This window comes from Coffea eugenioides, chromosome 6, assembly GCF_003713205.1.
Source record: "Coffea eugenioides isolate CCC68of chromosome 6, Ceug_1.0, whole genome shotgun sequence".
In the NCBI taxonomy this organism is placed as follows: domain Eukaryota; kingdom Viridiplantae; phylum Streptophyta; class Magnoliopsida; order Gentianales; family Rubiaceae; genus Coffea; species Coffea eugenioides.
This window is the reverse complement of record NC_040040.1, coordinates 2,502,866-2,519,900: the sequence shown is the minus strand read 5'-3', so window position 1 is coordinate 2,519,900 and position 17,035 is coordinate 2,502,866. Positions and strand designations below refer to the sequence as shown.

Genomic DNA, 17,035 nt, shown 5'->3' with positions numbered 1-17,035 from the left:
GTTTTCATTATGGTATCATAGTAGTAGTTCATCGTATTTTAGGAAGAAAAGAATGGAATTGCTCCAAAATAAACAAACGCTGCTGCTAAAAAATAGAGGAACACAACAATGAAATGACTACAATCAGCCAAGAAACTAGAACCCGAGTCTCAGGAAGTCCGCCAGTGCAGAAGGCTGCTTCTGTGAGGTATGAAGCACATGGGATTCTTCATATTCATCTTAAATTTCTTCATCACTCTGTGTTTCATGTCATATATGTACAAGCAAGAGTTTTCATGCTTCAGGATCAATATGTCACAACCTCGACCAGCAACAGCAACGAGTTTGCTAAGATTTGGCAAAGCATTGGCATGGTTAGCGGGTAGCAAAGAGTTCTCTGGCGTCACGTACTTTATCAAGTCCAATTGAATGCTATGTTTCTTTGACCAAATCTGTCCTCTAAAGCAGTCATCCAGAATCCAGATATCAACTTGGATGTCGGACAAGGCATACACAAAAGAAAGATACCCGCCCAATTCCGCCAAAGTATACTTATAACTCTCTATCTCCTCGCTGATATTGGGAAGATATGTTTTGGTTGAAATCTCTTCGCTCACATCCATTGAGATGATGTACTCGTTTGAAGCAACATGCCAATGCAAAACTCTTCCATTCACGGATATGGGGTCACTCCAGGAAAACCGTTCAAAGTCATAAGGCCTCTCCTGCAATCCTTCCCAAGGCCCGGGAATTATTCTCCATGCCGCATCTGGAGGACCGGCCAAGTTAAAGATTTCAAAGCCGAAAGAATCAGCGTACATGTGAATCACTTTGTATTCCTTCTTATTGGGGTCAAAACCAAGTGCTGATCCACAAGCTTTGTGCCGACAGCCCGAAGGGCACTTTGGAAGTGTTAAACCAACCGTGGTTATTAAATTCATCACTTGCAGCAACCCTTCCTTCTTTGGGTGATTCAGTAGCAGCAAGCCATTGCAGCTGGACCTGGGACGACCCATTCGACACAGTCCACAATCTCGTAGCTTACAATCAAGCTGCAGTGCCCCTCCTACTTCCATCAGCTTTACTTCGAAAAATCCATTTCTTCTGGAGGTTGGCCCTCCCACTAGTAATTCCGCTTTGGTTTCCATAAAATTCTGGACAATGAAATCATCTCTGGAGATAAGATCTCTCCATGCTCGGCAAACAAGCCTTCCGTTCTTGTAAACATAACTAGGTGGAACTTTAACGAGAATGCCAAATATGATACTTTCGTGAAAATCTTTGAAAGAAGTACTCTCCATTGCCCCTCTTCCTTCTCCGTCTTTCCTCGATATGTTCTTTCTGTTTCTAACCTTGTCATTCTGTAAGGCCTCCATTTCTTCATCCGCAAAACCATCCACAACTTCAGCAATCTCCCTCCCGCATTGCAGTATACTAAAATTAAGGCAGGTACTATCCTGACAAGCAAAATAAATTAATGAGAGCGAATTTTTCGGTGCATACATAGTTGACAATCATGATTTGTCAGTTTGATTGTAAAAATAATATCATCATATGCTAGCATACTATGCAATCGTGGATGCTAGAATGTCTACATGTTAGAAAACATGGTTTATACACTTGACAAGCATGTATTCTCTAATTAGTCATGCTTGGAAATCTAATCTTTGCTCTACAGTACTCTGTAATTGGTAACTTGGGGTAGTTCCAAGTTGGATCCTTGATCTGTTCTTCAATGGCATACTGCCATTCTGGCATCTGAAAAATGAAGAGGTATGTACCATGTGTGTGTGTGTATATATATATGTGCATGTATGTATGTATATGAATGCCGATAGCCAAGTTCTATTCTCTTTCTTTCTCCTAAAATTACTAATAGCATACCATGGCAATACGCATACCGTAGCAGAAGAATTTCTCGTTCGTCCAATACTTACAGCAACATAAGAAGTTACCTCGATAGCAAAACTAATAGGAGTAAGACCTTATAATAACAGGAAATCGGACCAGGAACATGAAGAAAAGAAAAAAAAAAAAAAGAAAGATAAACAGAATTATTTGCAGTTGGGGAAATCTTCAAAATAAGATTCAAAGATCATTATGGAATACCCCTGATTTTCCATTGCATATCTTTTGACATGAGTTCTCAGACGCGGCCGGTTTTGATCAAACCATAACAACTTGACAACAAAAGGGAACTTTGAGAAAAATTAAAATATTAGCTAGCATAATCACAATCATCCATCGTGAATGTATTTCCGTCGCTAGAATACCGTAACAACACAGCTATGAACAAAATTAGTTTGAACTACGTACTTTAGATTGCCCGTTTGAGATCGGCCTGTAAAATAACCTGGAATTTACGAGGATTTTGAGTTTAGGTTTGAGAACTCAATTAGGGTTTTAAAGAGCCAATCAATGACTAACGAAAAACCGAGATAAAATAAAAGGAGACTCGAAATCCAAAATCTGGAAGGAACCGAGTCACCGACCCCTTTTTTTCCTTCTCTCCGCCGCTGTTAAACTACTACGTTTCTTGGAATCTTTTATTTTTTGTTTTTTGTACCGACTAGTGGCGTTCCACACACACCAAAAAAAAAAAACTGAAAAAGTTGCTAATCTAGAAAGCGGAAATGGTTCCAACCAAAAATATAGGATAATCATCCTATAATTTTTAAAAGTGGTTAGGTTACTCAAAAATATTTGAAATTTTTGGTTAGGTTACTACTCTTATTCTATTGCTATGTCTTTTGGTGTTTCTTGAAAATTTCTTTCCTTTCTGTTAAATTCTATCTATCTCGTCACTCTATCAATTATTTTGTTTTTAATTTTAAAACTCACATGTTTGACTGTGGAGTGACCGGTGATCCTTATTAAAAAAAAAATGAATTAATAGTTTTCAAGAAATGGAGAAAATACTCTTCTTAATTTGGACAAATGTTGGAATAGTCTTTGTTAATTAATTCTTTTTTTTTTTTCGGCCTGCCTGTGAGTAAGTACATCATGTTAGGTTTAAGGTTCAAATTCTGAACCAAACAGTTGAAGTTAGGAAGGACATGAAGAGGGAAGAGGGAGAGTCAATCCCTCTTGCACTTAAACATTCCTTCACAGTTTGTACACTATTGTGCAGAGATTCTTTTACACTAGTTAAACTTTTTTATCCCGCTAAGTTCAGGGTAGCCCTGACGTATTACTGTGGGAAAAATAAAAGTAGTTGGAGCCTGTACGTAATACGTATATTGATAGTTCTACTACTGATGGCAAAGTAATCGTTGTTAAGTAAGACCTATTGGTAATTGTTAGCTACGACTAAATTATGCTTTATTTTTACAAAAGATTACATCTCCAGATGATCTTTGCAAGATTACATATATGCTGAAAGGCTATATAAGTTAGCTAAAATTTTTTCGGTGAAAAATCTTTTTTAAATTTTCCAGTGTTTGGATGCAATTAGACTACTGAAAACCTTTTTCTTTAGGAAAATGATTTACATCATCTAGCGGAAAACAATTTACAGAATAGATCTTCATAAGTTATTTTCCCATTTACCGTAAGTCATGAACCTAACATCTCAAACTGCCTACTCGTACCACCACTGCATATTCTCGTGGGAGCTTACTTTCTAGTTTGGGAAATAATCAGTTTATGCCTTTAAAAAAATGATAAACAACGTAGAGCAGAGTTCTTGCACGTATTCTGTCGAAATGATATTTTAAAAGTTTACCAAACATCAAAATAATTTCATGGAAAATGCCTTTTACTGAAAAGATTTTCTCATGGAAAACATTTTACATCGAAACAACAAAAGTTACAAAGTTTGAGCATTTTATTAATAAGCATCTCACATGTCATTCAATAGAACGCCGCATCATTAGACACAAAACTAATAACATTGTGTTGCGTCAACTATAGTTGAATTTTCCTCGTGTTGTGAGTTTGATCCATTTTTTATTTTCTGTTTTTTACTTTTACTTTCAAATCACATTGTCCCGTTTATTTCTAGTGTAACTTCACTTTTGTAGCATTTTCTTATGATTTACCGTGACATATTCTCATAGTATTTGATTGAGATTCCAAATCTACACGCAAAATTAAAAACTATTCATGAAAATATCAGTGGATTTGTCCCTTGAAACCAAGGAAGTCTCTCGGAAATAAGGTTAGTCAAAATAACTAGAAATCTCTACTTAAGCTTGAAATTTAGTCAACATTGACAAAAGTAATATAATAAAAATAAGGTATCTGTATGATAAAATTTAACTATCTAAATGAATCGAGATATAGAGACTAGAAAGTGAAGACGTGTACTTTTTTATAATTTATTTCCAGATGTACAATAATAAAAGCTTTGAGGTAAATTAATAAAGTGACATTGAACTATAAGTATCAGATGGCGAAAGGATTCATCAACAATGGAATTACAATTGGTAAAAGCAACATTTAGTTTAAATTTCCAAGCTGATGATTCTAATTTCCAAACGAGGCAAGTAATTAGTCATTTTAGATGAAAGCATTCGCCCAGACCAAAACATTCTCCTGCATACAGCATGCAGCTAGGCAGGCAAGATATTATACTTAGCATGTTAACATAAAGTAAATCTATTGAGCGAGGGTTCCAACTGTACATTATCTAGTTACTAATTTGAATCCAAATTTATTTGCATAAGATAAATCAGCCATGAGATTGAAGCAACATGATAAAGAAAAGAAAAAAAAAATGGTCAATGAAAAAAATAATAAAAATAAACAAAAATTAGATGTAAATTTTAAGGTCATGTAGAAAGGAGGATTGAATCTGGTGGTATGATAGGAGGGACTGTAATCAGGAGGTTTTGAATTCAAAATCGTCCACTAAAATATGGTCGCTAAAAGATATGAATTGGTGGTATGATAGGAGGGATCATAATCAGGAGCGTCCACTAAAATATGGTCACGAAAAAGATATGAATGAGTACGAAATACAGTAATCGTGGGCGATGTTATGGGGCGGTAGAGGTGGGCACACATTGAGTACTTTGTCTCATGCACCATTTGATTGACTTGCCTCATACCTTGCAGGTCAGCCATTTTTTTTATACCCACTTAAGGGAAGGTAAAGTCCATGAGTACCCACCCCTATCCCATCATCATTTAAATTTTTAAAAATAATTTATACTAATTTAATTTTGTATTTTACATATTTAAGAGTACTCAACAAAGATTTTTCTTAGAAAAAGTCTCATGCCAAGAAACAAATATACAAAGAGAATACAATAAAAAGGAAAAAATTTAAAAGAATTCAAAATTAATGAAAATTTGAAATAAGTACTACCTTTTTAAATATATATATATATATAATTTTCCACATCAATTAAAATCTTTTCCAAAAAATATAAGATCATGACTTCTACAAATAGATCTCGTAAACAAAAAATAGTTTCTCATATTTGCAGTGCAATTTGTTCGATGAAATTATTTAGTTAATATTAAAAATATTATTTTACAGTATATGTATGAAAATAAAAAAATAAATAATATATATGGGGACGATTCGAATATCTGCGGATTCTTAATTTTGTGATCCTAACTCGCCTTATATATAAACGGGTATCCAATAATCTTTTGATCTGGTCAAATAATGCGGATCGAGTATTCCATTTTTAGAATCGAATTAGGTCGAATATCACGAATTTTTTGGTGGATGGGTATTTATTAATACTCGTTAGAGTTAGGCGAGGAGAAAAAAAGAGTGAATTATCGTGCGACAACCTTGGACCGTTAAATAGATTCCAGGCTCTTAGATTCGGTGGTTGGGTTCCGGCCATGATCCAAAGACACATGTGGTCAAACGTTGGAAGCTTTGGAAGCCAATGGTACCGATGAATTCCCAAACCTGAGGGATACATCATACATCACACATGCATAATTTTCTCTAATATGGTACAGCACACAGGACTGCCTGCAACTGCCTGGTGGAGTGGAAGCAGCAGTTACTCTGGAACTGCCGAACCAATTGAGCCAGAAGAAATTACCGGTAAAAGATAATCATATAGAATAGTACTATATATGACGTAACAAATCATAAATGACAAACTGCTAAAAAAAATTTAAAAATAAAAATAAAAAGAAGAAAATCGAAGAAGAAGAGTAAGCTTCCACCCGTTAACGGTGACGGTAACGTGTCGAACCGCATGAAGTGAGAAGTGACGCAACTCAACCTTTCTTCCCCAGTCACGTCACGTCCCGTTATATTATCGGCCCTTTGACCATATTACCCCGCTCTTCCTTCCCCCGCTCGACTCTAGCTCGCACCAAGCTCACATCACCACGCTTCTCCCTCTTTGTCTTTCTCTCTCTGAACTCTGAAGCCTGCACCGCCCTCCACAGGCCCTGTCAAGGTACGCCCACGCCCGCGCCCCCGCTTTCTCCGTTTTAATTTTACTTTCCATTTTTAAAAAAAAATTTCTCCACTAAAATTACGTAGATGTGTATGTGTATTATGTAACACTCGCGGGTACTCACGAGTCATGAGTTTATTCTAAATTTCCTTTTCCCCCAAAACAAATTTCCCCATTCTCCCTACCAAATTTTTATTTTTGTCCGGCGTCATGGATTCATTGAGAAAATGAATCGGTGTGCGATCTCTCCTTGGCTTACTCTCTCTGGTTTTCTTGTTAGTTCTTCTCTCTCTCTCTTTCTCTCTAGGGTTTACTAGTTGCTTTTCTACTCTCGGCAATCATACGTTTACCTAATTATGGGGTTTTTCAGTTAAAACAGAATTATTTGTTGCTATTTCGTGCAATTTTTTCTCGACGAGGTTTCAACTCATTCCGATAAATTTGCCTTCATCGCGTTTTCTTCTGCGCCAAAACCCTTTCAAACTTAGTTGCTGGTTAATTCACTGCTTTTGGGTTACGTAATTGCTGAACTAGGATTTTAATTTTTTCTTTTCTGTACGTTCATTTTAACGGAATGGGTAGGAAAATGGATGGACTTCTTTTTGTGGTTATTGGGCTAAATTTGGTGTTCATGTTACCATGATTTAGCTGGTTCTGTCGGTGGAACTCTCACTTTTTTTTTTGGGGAGGGGGGGGGTGTGTGTGGTGGGGTTGGGGAATAAAAATTTCTTCAATTTAATGTTCATTATTTCCACAAAAGAGTTTTTTGGTGGGAGAAAAACTTACTGAGTTTGAAAAGTATAGTTGCATTTTGTGTCATGTTGATCAGGTTCTGGGGATTTTGAATTCTGTTTGATAAGTTTATGATGGCTCATAAAGATCGAATATTTGTATGAGCTGTGCTTGTTGTGGATTGGACTATTTATTTTTTGTATGATGTTGTGCTTGTTGCGGATTGGACGACTTATTTTCAATTATGCAGGCCTGTTATTGTGTGATTGTGGTACATTGTCAGTTGTTTGTTTCTCCATTTTGTTTCGGTCGAGGGTGGCAAGATGTTTTTCTGCATGATTGGGCATTCGTGGCGGGTTTCCTTGTTTTGTATTGACAACTGCAGCGCTGTTAATGGTCATGTCTAAGATGTCCCTGCACGCTTCTGTTTGTACTTTGCTTGGGTTTGTTCTCATTATTTAAGAAAGTTGTGTGAAAGCATGTACCTTCTCGTGTTATATTGCATAGTTTTCGAAAATTGTTCCGAGTAGTTGGTGCTGCCATTTGAAGCTATTTAAAATTTTCCATTTAGCACTTAAGAGGCATTGTGGAAGTGGCCTTTTTAATTATATCTGTTACTATAGTTATTCGGAGCCTCTCATTTAAAATCCATGTTGGAATAAAAGGGGATCATATACACATTATTTAACCTTTTGTTGCTGGGGTCAGTCAAGAGGTATCTTTATTTTTTTCAGAATAGATAATTTTCTGTTTTCATGCTTCTGAAGAAATTACCCAAACTGGTCTTCTGAAAATCTTTCTTTTTGCATTAAAAAGACTTGCCGTGACATTAAATTTTGAGTGTCCTGCTCCCTTTTCCATGCACCTTGACAAATTCATGAATAGCATTTGCATAAAGAGCACAATCAATTTTTACGAAGAATTACCCAGAATTTGATCTTGTAAGCTGTGATACCCCTCCAACCAAAAAAAGCAAAAACAGTGAGTTGGCCCTGCCATTCCTCCCCATCTTACTTCTGTATTATAATAAATAGCAATACCAAATATTCTATACTTGTTGCTTGCATGTTTAAAAGCTTCAACTTGAAGAGTTAATACACTTATATGAATGAAAATATCTGGAGTTTAATTTGATTGGTTTACAGGTTAAGACTTTATTTGCGTTCCTTATTACTCTATTATGAAGCTAATCTCTCTCTCTTTCACACACACATACACAGAGACTGTGGAAGAAATTACTAGCATGCTTTTAGTTTTGGACCTTGAGGTTCTCATGCAAGAATTAATCATTTTATATTGTCCTTGAGGCACCTTTTAACCATACAGTAATGTGTTATTTTTGTATTTACTTTGCTGCCTTGCCCTCTGGATTAGATCTTACTGCTGCTTTTTGGATTTTAAACTTTTAATCAGGCTTCTGTTTAATTTATGGTCTGGAGTATTATTCACATGCTCATATTTGTGATTATCCTGTTTAGGCAAAAAAAGTCGCTAGGATTCTTCACCGATGTTTCTTTGTTCACCTTGAGTGATTGCTAGAATGGACTTAAATGCCTCTCCGCAGCCAGAAGAGGATGATGAGATTTTTGAGCCGCACTTAGGAGAAGACAGTGCACCAGAAGAACATGTTCATCACAATGATAGTGCTGAATTTGCAGAGAGTGCTGTTGAGATTTCTCGCCGGGTACCTATTTTGCTATCTATTTCTCCAAGTACCTGAAAAAGTATTTGTTTGTCGCCAGACTTATATTTTCTTGACAGAATATTCTTCTCAGAACAGCCTCTTTACTGCCTTTTTTTTTGGTTGGATTGGTATGGTGACTCTAGGCTTTTAAGTTTTGATTGGGTACTCCATGGGAGAGTATTTAATGTCCTTTTCCGACTCCCCATGCTTTCCACCTCTTTCAACAAGGTTTTCATGGCAAGGACTGTACATCAAAAGATAAAATGTGCTCTTTTGCATGGCTCAGAAAGGGATTTTTGGGTTTTGGGTAGGGGTCAGCTGAATCTTATGGTGTACAAGCAGTTATGAATTTGTTTACCTAATATGCACGGTCAATTAAAAGGCTTGATATAATTACTTTGTTTGTATTTTGTGGCACTAGGAACGTGAGCAAAGGATTCAAAAGATGAGAAGTCAACGGATGGATGATCGACCCCAATATGTACAACAACCATATAGTCAGGATGATATGTTTCAAACGAAAAGACAGAAAACTCACAATAAGCTTCCACCAGGTATCCACGAAGGCATCTTTCTTACTGCAGTCCGTGGTCCTAAAATTTCATCTGTTTCTTTCTACGTTGTGTGTTTGCTGACACCTTTTACCTGTTGCTGAAACATTGAAAGTATGGCATGGAGAGAAATTTGATTGCTTCTTATTCATCTGAAAGAAATGGAAAGGAATTTGGCTGCTAAACTATTTTATTATCCATTTTTGTTTCAAGAAACTAAGTTTTTAAATTCTATGGAGGAGTATGTAGTTTTAATCTTATGCTGGATGGACTGTAAAGAAATTCTTTTTCTGCAGATTTCCTTTTCATATTTTAAGTTCTGACAGACAATATTGTTTCTAAATCCTTTGATCCGTTTGGTCAATGTGATGCATCTTGATGCTATTCACTTTGGCTCGTGACATTGTAGGTTGGCTGGACTGTCCAGCTTTTGGTCAAGAGATAGGTTGCATAATACCTTCTAAAGTTCCATTGGGTGAATCCTTCAATGATGCTATTATTCCTGGCAAAAGATACTCATTCAGACAAGTGCTACATCAGCAAAGAGTGTTAGGCAGAAAGGTAGAAGCATTGGAGTTAAATCTCTTCCATTACATTCTTGTTGGTTTTAGGAGCTGTCATGTTTTCTTTAGAATATCTTAAAATTTTTACATAGAATATGTAATTGTTACTGCAAAATATTCTATTTCCTGTAAATCTCCAACACTCTTTATTTAATGGTTAGATGAGTCATAAGAAACAGCATGTTTACATTTAAAGAATAGCATGCCATTAATATCAGTTGCTGAAGATAGAGGAATGCCTAGCTTTTATCTAATATGAGTGTTTGCACTTCATGATCAGTTAAACTCCATGTTGAACTTATGATTCTGATTGCTAGCATAATTGCACCATTTGAACTTTTACTGAATGTTTTCAGCTTGGCTTGGTGATTGATTTGACAAATACATATCGGTACTATCCATTGCAAGATTTGAAGAAAGATGGTATAAAACATGTTAAGGTGGGGATCGTTTTTCTAGTAATTCAATTGCTCTTTTTGCAGTTTTTCTATTGGGATAAGACCTTAACTTTCAAATGTTGTTTTTGATTTAGATTTCTTGCAAGGGGCGCGATTCTGTACCTGAAAATGAGGCCGTTAATCAATTTGTTTATGAGGTAGGTTTTTCTTATATTTGGTGCCAATGTGTCAAATTTGGGTTGGATATAGAGATGGAAAAATGAAAGGTAGCGCGACTCAGAAAGTTAAGTTAGGAGCAAGAGATTCCTGGTTTATGTTCCGTGACGCATGACAGAAGGCATGGTGCATTTATTTTTAATTCCCAGTGTTACGGATGAGTAGCTGCATTTGGTCATTATACTTTCTTCTTAGGAGTTACGAGCTTGGTTTTAATTCATCCTAATCCTTTGTGAATGATATCTTGCGGATTTATGATATACTATTGTGAGCAACTTTCTGACTGTTCATTACAACAATGGTTTGCTTAACTGTATTTATTAGGTCTCACTATTCCTTGCTCGCCAGAAGCACTCAAAGAAATATATTTTGGTGCATTGCACTCATGGACATAATCGAACTGGGTATATGATCATTCACTATCTCATGCGTACTTTGCCTATATCCGTCACTCAGGTTGGTCATCTCTCTCAACTTGTTTCCCATCCTCAGTTAATTAGTACATTTTTCAGAAATATTTGGCTTCACCTGGATGCAGGCAGTCAAAATATTTGCTGATTCGCGCCCACCAGGAATATACAAGCCTGATTATATTGATGCATTGTACACCTTTTATCATGAAAAGAAACCCGATATGGTCGTCTGCCCCGGAACCCCAGAATGGAAAAAATCCACTGAATTTGATCTAAATGGTGATGCCATGCCAGATGATGATGATGATGGAACTTCTGCTGCTCTGCCTATTGTACGTCTTTCCCTTGCTCCTGCCTTGTTTTATTTACTTGTTTGGTATGAAGGGCTACTAATTCTCAGCAGTAGCAAAATCTGTAGTGATGCTAATGAGTACTGCTCTTGGCTTATTCGTAGTTTACTGCTTTTATGCATGTGCCTAATCTACTTTGAATGGTCTGTAAAGCTTACCATTAAGCTGCTGAAACTTTAGCATTGGTTCCGCTTACTACTATTTTTTGCTGGAGCATGAATATTGGTTTTGAATTTCTCAGGCTACTCAGGAAACAGATGTAGTGATGACAAATGATGACATTTTAGGAGATGCTATCCCCTCCGAACAGCAAGAAGCACTGAGGCAGTTCGTTTACCAGTCACTTAAGTTATCAGTAGGGGTATGGATCAATTATCTTTATTGTATGTCTTTTGAATGCATTGTATGTTCTTTTTAATGGAAAGAAATCTTGTAAATTAAATCTGTTGGATCCTTAATTGGTGGAGAAATTTTTCTGTGTACACTTGTACATTTAGCTAAAACTTGTAATCCAGCAACCTCTGACTTTCTGTCCTATCTGATTTTTTTGATATTTGCATGCCACCTTCTGTCTCTTTGTATGTGATGCAGTAGAAGGAATTCCATGGTTTGGTCCATTTTGATAATGCATTTAGACAATAATTTCCTGTACGACTGGCTTTTTTTTTAAAATTTTATTTGGCATTTATTAGATTTTTTTTGTGACTTTTTGACTAGCAATCAGTTTTATATTCTGCTGTCGCGTCACATTCTGCAGATTGCTCGTCTTATAATTGAACTTTTTATCTTCCCAATGTGCAGGTAAAAGGGTTGTCACAGTTTCCAGGGTCACATCCAGTTTCTCTCAACAGGTCCGATTCGAATTCTTTCTCATTTATGGAAATTGAGTGACCTTAATTACTGTTTATGATTTGTCAATTTTGAATAATTTAATGGCATTTATGTTGTAGGTTTGAACTTGGATGGATGAAGTTCAAATAAGTTTTTTTGATATTTTGGAAAATGTAGCATGGTTTCCTAAAGATGTCTTATTCAGATGATTGATTTTAGAGAGAGATGACAGAAAATCAACCACTCTCTGAATTTCACCCCGCATGCCTTGTTGGGATTTGTAAATCAAAGTCACTCCATGTTCCTTAAAGCAACCCCTTGTAAGAGCAATAAATTTAGTCCAAGTTCCTTATATCCAGCCTTTCGAAAATAAAAGTAAATTTAAAGTTGGCAAGTATCAAATGCAGCATTCAACAGCACCAAAGATGAGGAAGGACTGAAAAATGTAGTACAAAAGATTAATCTACCTTTTCTATTTGGTGCACTGTATTGCCAGTTTTTACAGGTTTTCTGAATGTTTTATCAACCACATTACCCGTATGATGCTTGTCAACCTTACCTGTATGATGCTTAGCGGTTTTTTTTTTTGGGTAATTGATGATTTATAAGTGATGGAAATGATTTGAAAGTTTTATGAACATGCGGATTACTTTAGCAACAGGGACTACATCCTTTCCCAATGTATTCTGCAGTTTCACTGAATTGTGCTCCTGTAACAGTAATCTTACTGCCTTTGGACGTGCAGTGAGAATGTAAAACTGCTTAGGCAACGTTACTATTATGCTACATGGAAAGCTGATGGGACTCGATATATGATGCTGATTACAATGGATGGGTGCTACTTAATTGATAGGCACTTTCAGTTCCGGAGGGTCCAGATGAGATTTCCTTGCAGACATACAAATGAAGTATAAATTTCGATTAGTCAAATTTGCTTATACTATCTGCTTTGAATTACGTTACAATAGGTTTCTGGTATATCTAACTTTAATATCATGTTTTTACCAGGGTATAGCTGAGAAGACCCACCACTTCACATTACTTGATGGGGAAATGATAATTGATACAATGCCGGATTCTCAGAAGCAGGAAAGACGATACCTGATATATGATATGATGGCAATTAATTCAGTTTCTCTTATAGAGGTATAATATTTAAAAGAACTTGCCAATGGGCCCAAAATCCTTGCTGAAACTTGTGCTTGTTGTTTACTTTGTATTAAAAGCTATTGGATTAGGTGTATTTGTGTTGACATTCCTGCAATTGGTATACGGTTGAGTGGATGTATGCTTAAAATTTATTTGACTGGTGGAAAACGTTGCATGTTAGAACATTTTTGCAACTTTCTTTAGCACTCTGCTAACTGTTATAAAGCGACATTGTTGTTTTTAATACTTAATTATGAACTAATACCATATCTATTTAGTCTGATGAACTACGTTGCTGTATGCCCTCAATATCATTTCATGATGAACAAAATTTCTTCTGCTACTTAGGTTGCTAAGTTTTAATTTTTTATCGTATCTGCTGATGAAGCTTGTATTCTACTCATTATATCAATTTGATTTATACTTGTCTTACATTGATGTTCATGCATAAACAAATTTCCAGGACAGATAAATAAAGTGCAAGATCTTTTTAGAAGTATGTACGACAGTGTTTGGTTTTCCCTTTTCTTATTCCTTTCATCTTCTGTTTTTGAGTAATGATACTTTATTAAGAAGGCTTTTTTTTTTTTTTTTAAAGAAAAGGAAATATAATACAATATAAGAAACATGAATGAGTGGTTCTACAGTTGAATTAAGTAGTTTATGTTAGTTTTCTTTTAGTTGAAGTGGTTGTGGTTTTATTTAGGATCAGTGATTTTAATGTGTCATGACCTTCTTTTCTCGTTATTTTGGATTCTGACTCTGCTTGGGTGCTTTAATGTTGACATCTGGTCCTTCAATTGATTGCAGCGACCCTTTTATGAGCGTTGGAAAATGCTTGAGAAAGAAATAATTGAACCGAGGAACTATGAGCGTCAGCACATTTATCAGAGTAGGAACCCCTATTATAGATATGAACTTGAACCATTCAGGGTATGTCTTCTTTACAGCTCAATTACTTGTGTATGAATTCCCAACACTTTGTTTTCCTTCTTGGAACTGATGGCTGATTGACCAAACTTAATTAGGTGAGGAGAAAGGATTTTTGGCTGCTTTCTACTGTAACTAAACTTCTGAAGGAATTCATCCCCAGGCTTTCTCATGCAGCTGATGGTCTTATCTTTCAGGTGCTCAAATATAGGCTCTCATATGGTATTATATATCCCCTTTGATGAAATCTGATTTGATTGATTTATATATGTTTAAACCTCCATAAAGTTGTTTGCTGACTCACCTATACTTGAAAAAATTCACTCTTTTTCTCCCTTTTGGTGATGAAGGTGTTTTAGTTTTGCATGCCTGATAATGAACATTGCGCCAGGGTAGGAAGCTTATGATATTAAGTGATTGACATGCTTTGAGAATTTATTTGTGCAATTTGGTTACTTATTGATTCTATGCTACATATTCATTCCGCTTTTATTTTCACATTTACCTTTTTCTGGATGTTATTAGAATTCTTAGCTTGTTAAAATTTTTTTGGCAATTGATTTATTCTTTTCTTTATGCCAGGGTTGGGATGACCCTTATGTTGCTCGCACACACGAGGGACTCTTGAAATGGAAATATGCAAATATGAATTCGGTGGATTTCCTTTTTGAGGTAGTATTTTCTTTATTTCTGATCTGTAGTTAATTTGTACTTGCCCTTAAATGAATTGAGTTTGTTTGAATATCTATGATATTTTTTATTTGCTTTGATCTTATTTGTAGAAGTGCATTTGGATTCAATATGCTGATTATATTACTGACCGGTATCGATCTGAACAGGTGGTTGATAATCGCCAGCTTCTTTATCTTCATGAAAAAGGGAAGAAAAAGCTGATGGAAGGGAATGTGGTTGTATTTGATGGTCTGTGTTTGCTAATTTTTTTCATGATCTTTCTTCTGTCCGCCCCATTATGTATGTGAATGTGTTTTCGTATGTGCTGCATTTCCCTCCCCACTTCCACCCCCAGTTTTCTCGTTTGTGGTGATATAGGGTGTCATGAACAAGCTGAGATTAACCGAGCTTTGGATGTTACAATAGCTGAGCTTGATGTGCTAGTAAAATGTTAGGATTTAGCAGATTTTTGTGGGGCGGATGATAACTATCCTGACAGTACTTTTTTTTTTTTTTTTTAAATTTTTTTGGGTTGTATGGCATCTGCTAGTATTGTGATGTAACTTTATTTATTGAACTACTACTAGTCCTGCAGTATCCTTTGTTCATTGTTTCTGGAATAACAGATGGCTCTGAGCCGTTATCATTTTCGGGGAAGATTATTGAGTGCGCTTGGAAAGCTGAAGAAAAGGTGTGGGTATGTATGCGGATCAGGCCTGATAAAGGAACTCCAAACGACTTCAACACCTATAAGAAGGTATTTTCCTTACTCACTATCAACACTTTCGGAGGGTTGTAATTTGGTTTCTGAAGAGTGTCGTGCCCTTTTAGCTACATATAATGGAATATGTGCATTAACAACAGGTTATGAGAAGTATAAGGGATAATATCACTGAGGAGATCTTATTGGATGAGATTCATGAGACCATTCAGTTGCCAATGTATGCTGATCGGATCCAGAGAGACAGCAAGCCTCACTACCACTCGAATTCTGTGCGGCGTAGGTGATGGATGTTGCTGTTATTGAGTTAGTGGAGTACATTACCTGAGGAAGTTAGTCATAGGACAAATCTGAGCCTTGAATTTTCTTTTCTTCCTTGCCTGCAAAATGATCTCTCTGCCTCTTGAGTTGCCGAAGTTATCATAGGAGTATACTAGCCAAAAGGGATATTGAGATCTTTGACTGGAAGAACCTCATACTGTGCATCACTGGTTATTTGGATCCAGTTGCTACATGCTACATATTATGGCCGTCAGCTTCGGACAGCTGGTTCTTGTTTCTGAAAGTTTTCTGGCCGGAAGGAATTAGCCGTTAGGATGCCATGTATATTAGTCATCATTATAGGTTTTCTTTGTGTAGTCTTTATAATTATAATCTCTCCAGAAGTAGCCCTTTTCAGCTTTAGTATTGCAGTTTTCGAACATCGCTGTCTTGTGAATATTGTTCAATATTAATTACTATAATTGAGGAGTAGATTTCTGAGCCGCTGTGAGCCGTCTTCTCGTGGAACTGCATTTGATGGCAGCTGGATGCATGCATGTGTATAACCGCCATAATCTGGGTGTAGGTCCAGGCCTTTATTAGTAAGTATTTACTTGGTTCTTTTCAATTTGGTATGGGATCGTTGAATCGATCCAGTACTTCACTTTGCTAATTCGTGATGTCGTCACTCTTAATCTAAGTAAGGGTCCTGGCCATCTGATTGGCTTCGTTAATCTGCTTATAGGATGATTCTGAGCTAAAAAATGACTACTTGGAGCCTGGATTTCCCTTCCTTCTCTGCCCTTCAGTAAGTAAGGGTTTTGGACTTAAGAAAAAAAATGTTTTTTCTTTTTAAAGTTTCCTAAGGGTGAATGTTCAGAATTTTTTTTTTTTTTTCAGGAAAGATATTTGTCACTAATATTAATGAACAAAAACACGTACAATTATGGCATGGGGCAACTGCCCTTAAAATCATGTGGTGCCTTCCCATGCAACCTGGGGGTGAATTTTCAGTTTTCGTTACTCATATGTTGTCTTGGATGATTAAAAGATAAATCACGTCTCTTCTCGTGATCTGGGGGCCCAAAGCATTTCATGTGTTTTTTTTGAACAATTGATTTCTCATATTGCATGTGTGGGGAATGGGGAGCCAAAAGTTATAGAGGGTAAGGAGGAGGGGGGAAGTGCATGAAAATTTTTCTAAATAA

The 17,035-nt window shown here is 36.2% G+C and overlaps 2 protein-coding genes across 3 annotated transcripts; one reads left to right on the top strand and one right to left on the bottom strand.

Moving 5' to 3' along the window:
• Positions 1-26: 26 nt before the first annotated feature.
• LOC113776125 (F-box protein At5g49610-like) lies at positions 27-2,361 on the bottom strand. The gene is made up of 2 exons (XM_027321215.1): positions 2,296-2,361; positions 27-1,436 (listed from the first exon to the last, which is right to left on the bottom strand). The coding sequence occupies exon 2, from the start codon at positions 1,353-1,355 to the stop codon at positions 150-152; it is 1,206 nt and encodes a 401-aa protein (XP_027177016.1). The 5' UTR covers positions 1,356-1,436; positions 2,296-2,361; the 3' UTR covers positions 27-149.
• Positions 2,362-6,258: 3,897 nt separating this feature from the next.
• On the top strand, positions 6,259-16,331 carry LOC113774607 (mRNA-capping enzyme). Of its 2 annotated transcripts, none has more exons than XM_027319173.1 (18): positions 6,259-6,356; positions 8,567-8,772; positions 9,194-9,326; positions 9,733-9,884; positions 10,243-10,326; positions 10,419-10,481; positions 10,825-10,956; positions 11,039-11,245; positions 11,505-11,624; positions 12,065-12,114; positions 12,840-13,002; positions 13,103-13,240; positions 14,054-14,176; positions 14,272-14,370; positions 14,756-14,845; positions 15,013-15,094; positions 15,472-15,602; positions 15,710-16,331. In XM_027319173.1, the coding sequence occupies exons 2-18, from the start codon at positions 8,629-8,631 to the stop codon at positions 15,851-15,853; spliced, it is 2,055 nt and encodes a 684-aa protein (XP_027174974.1). In that variant the 5' UTR covers positions 6,259-6,356; positions 8,567-8,628; the 3' UTR covers positions 15,854-16,331. The 2 variants fall into 2 exon arrangements, with proteins under 2 accessions (XP_027174974.1, XP_027174975.1); XM_027319174.1 differs by lacking the exon at positions 6,259-6,356 and adding an exon at positions 6,535-6,631.
• Positions 16,332-17,035: the final 704 nt, after the last annotated feature.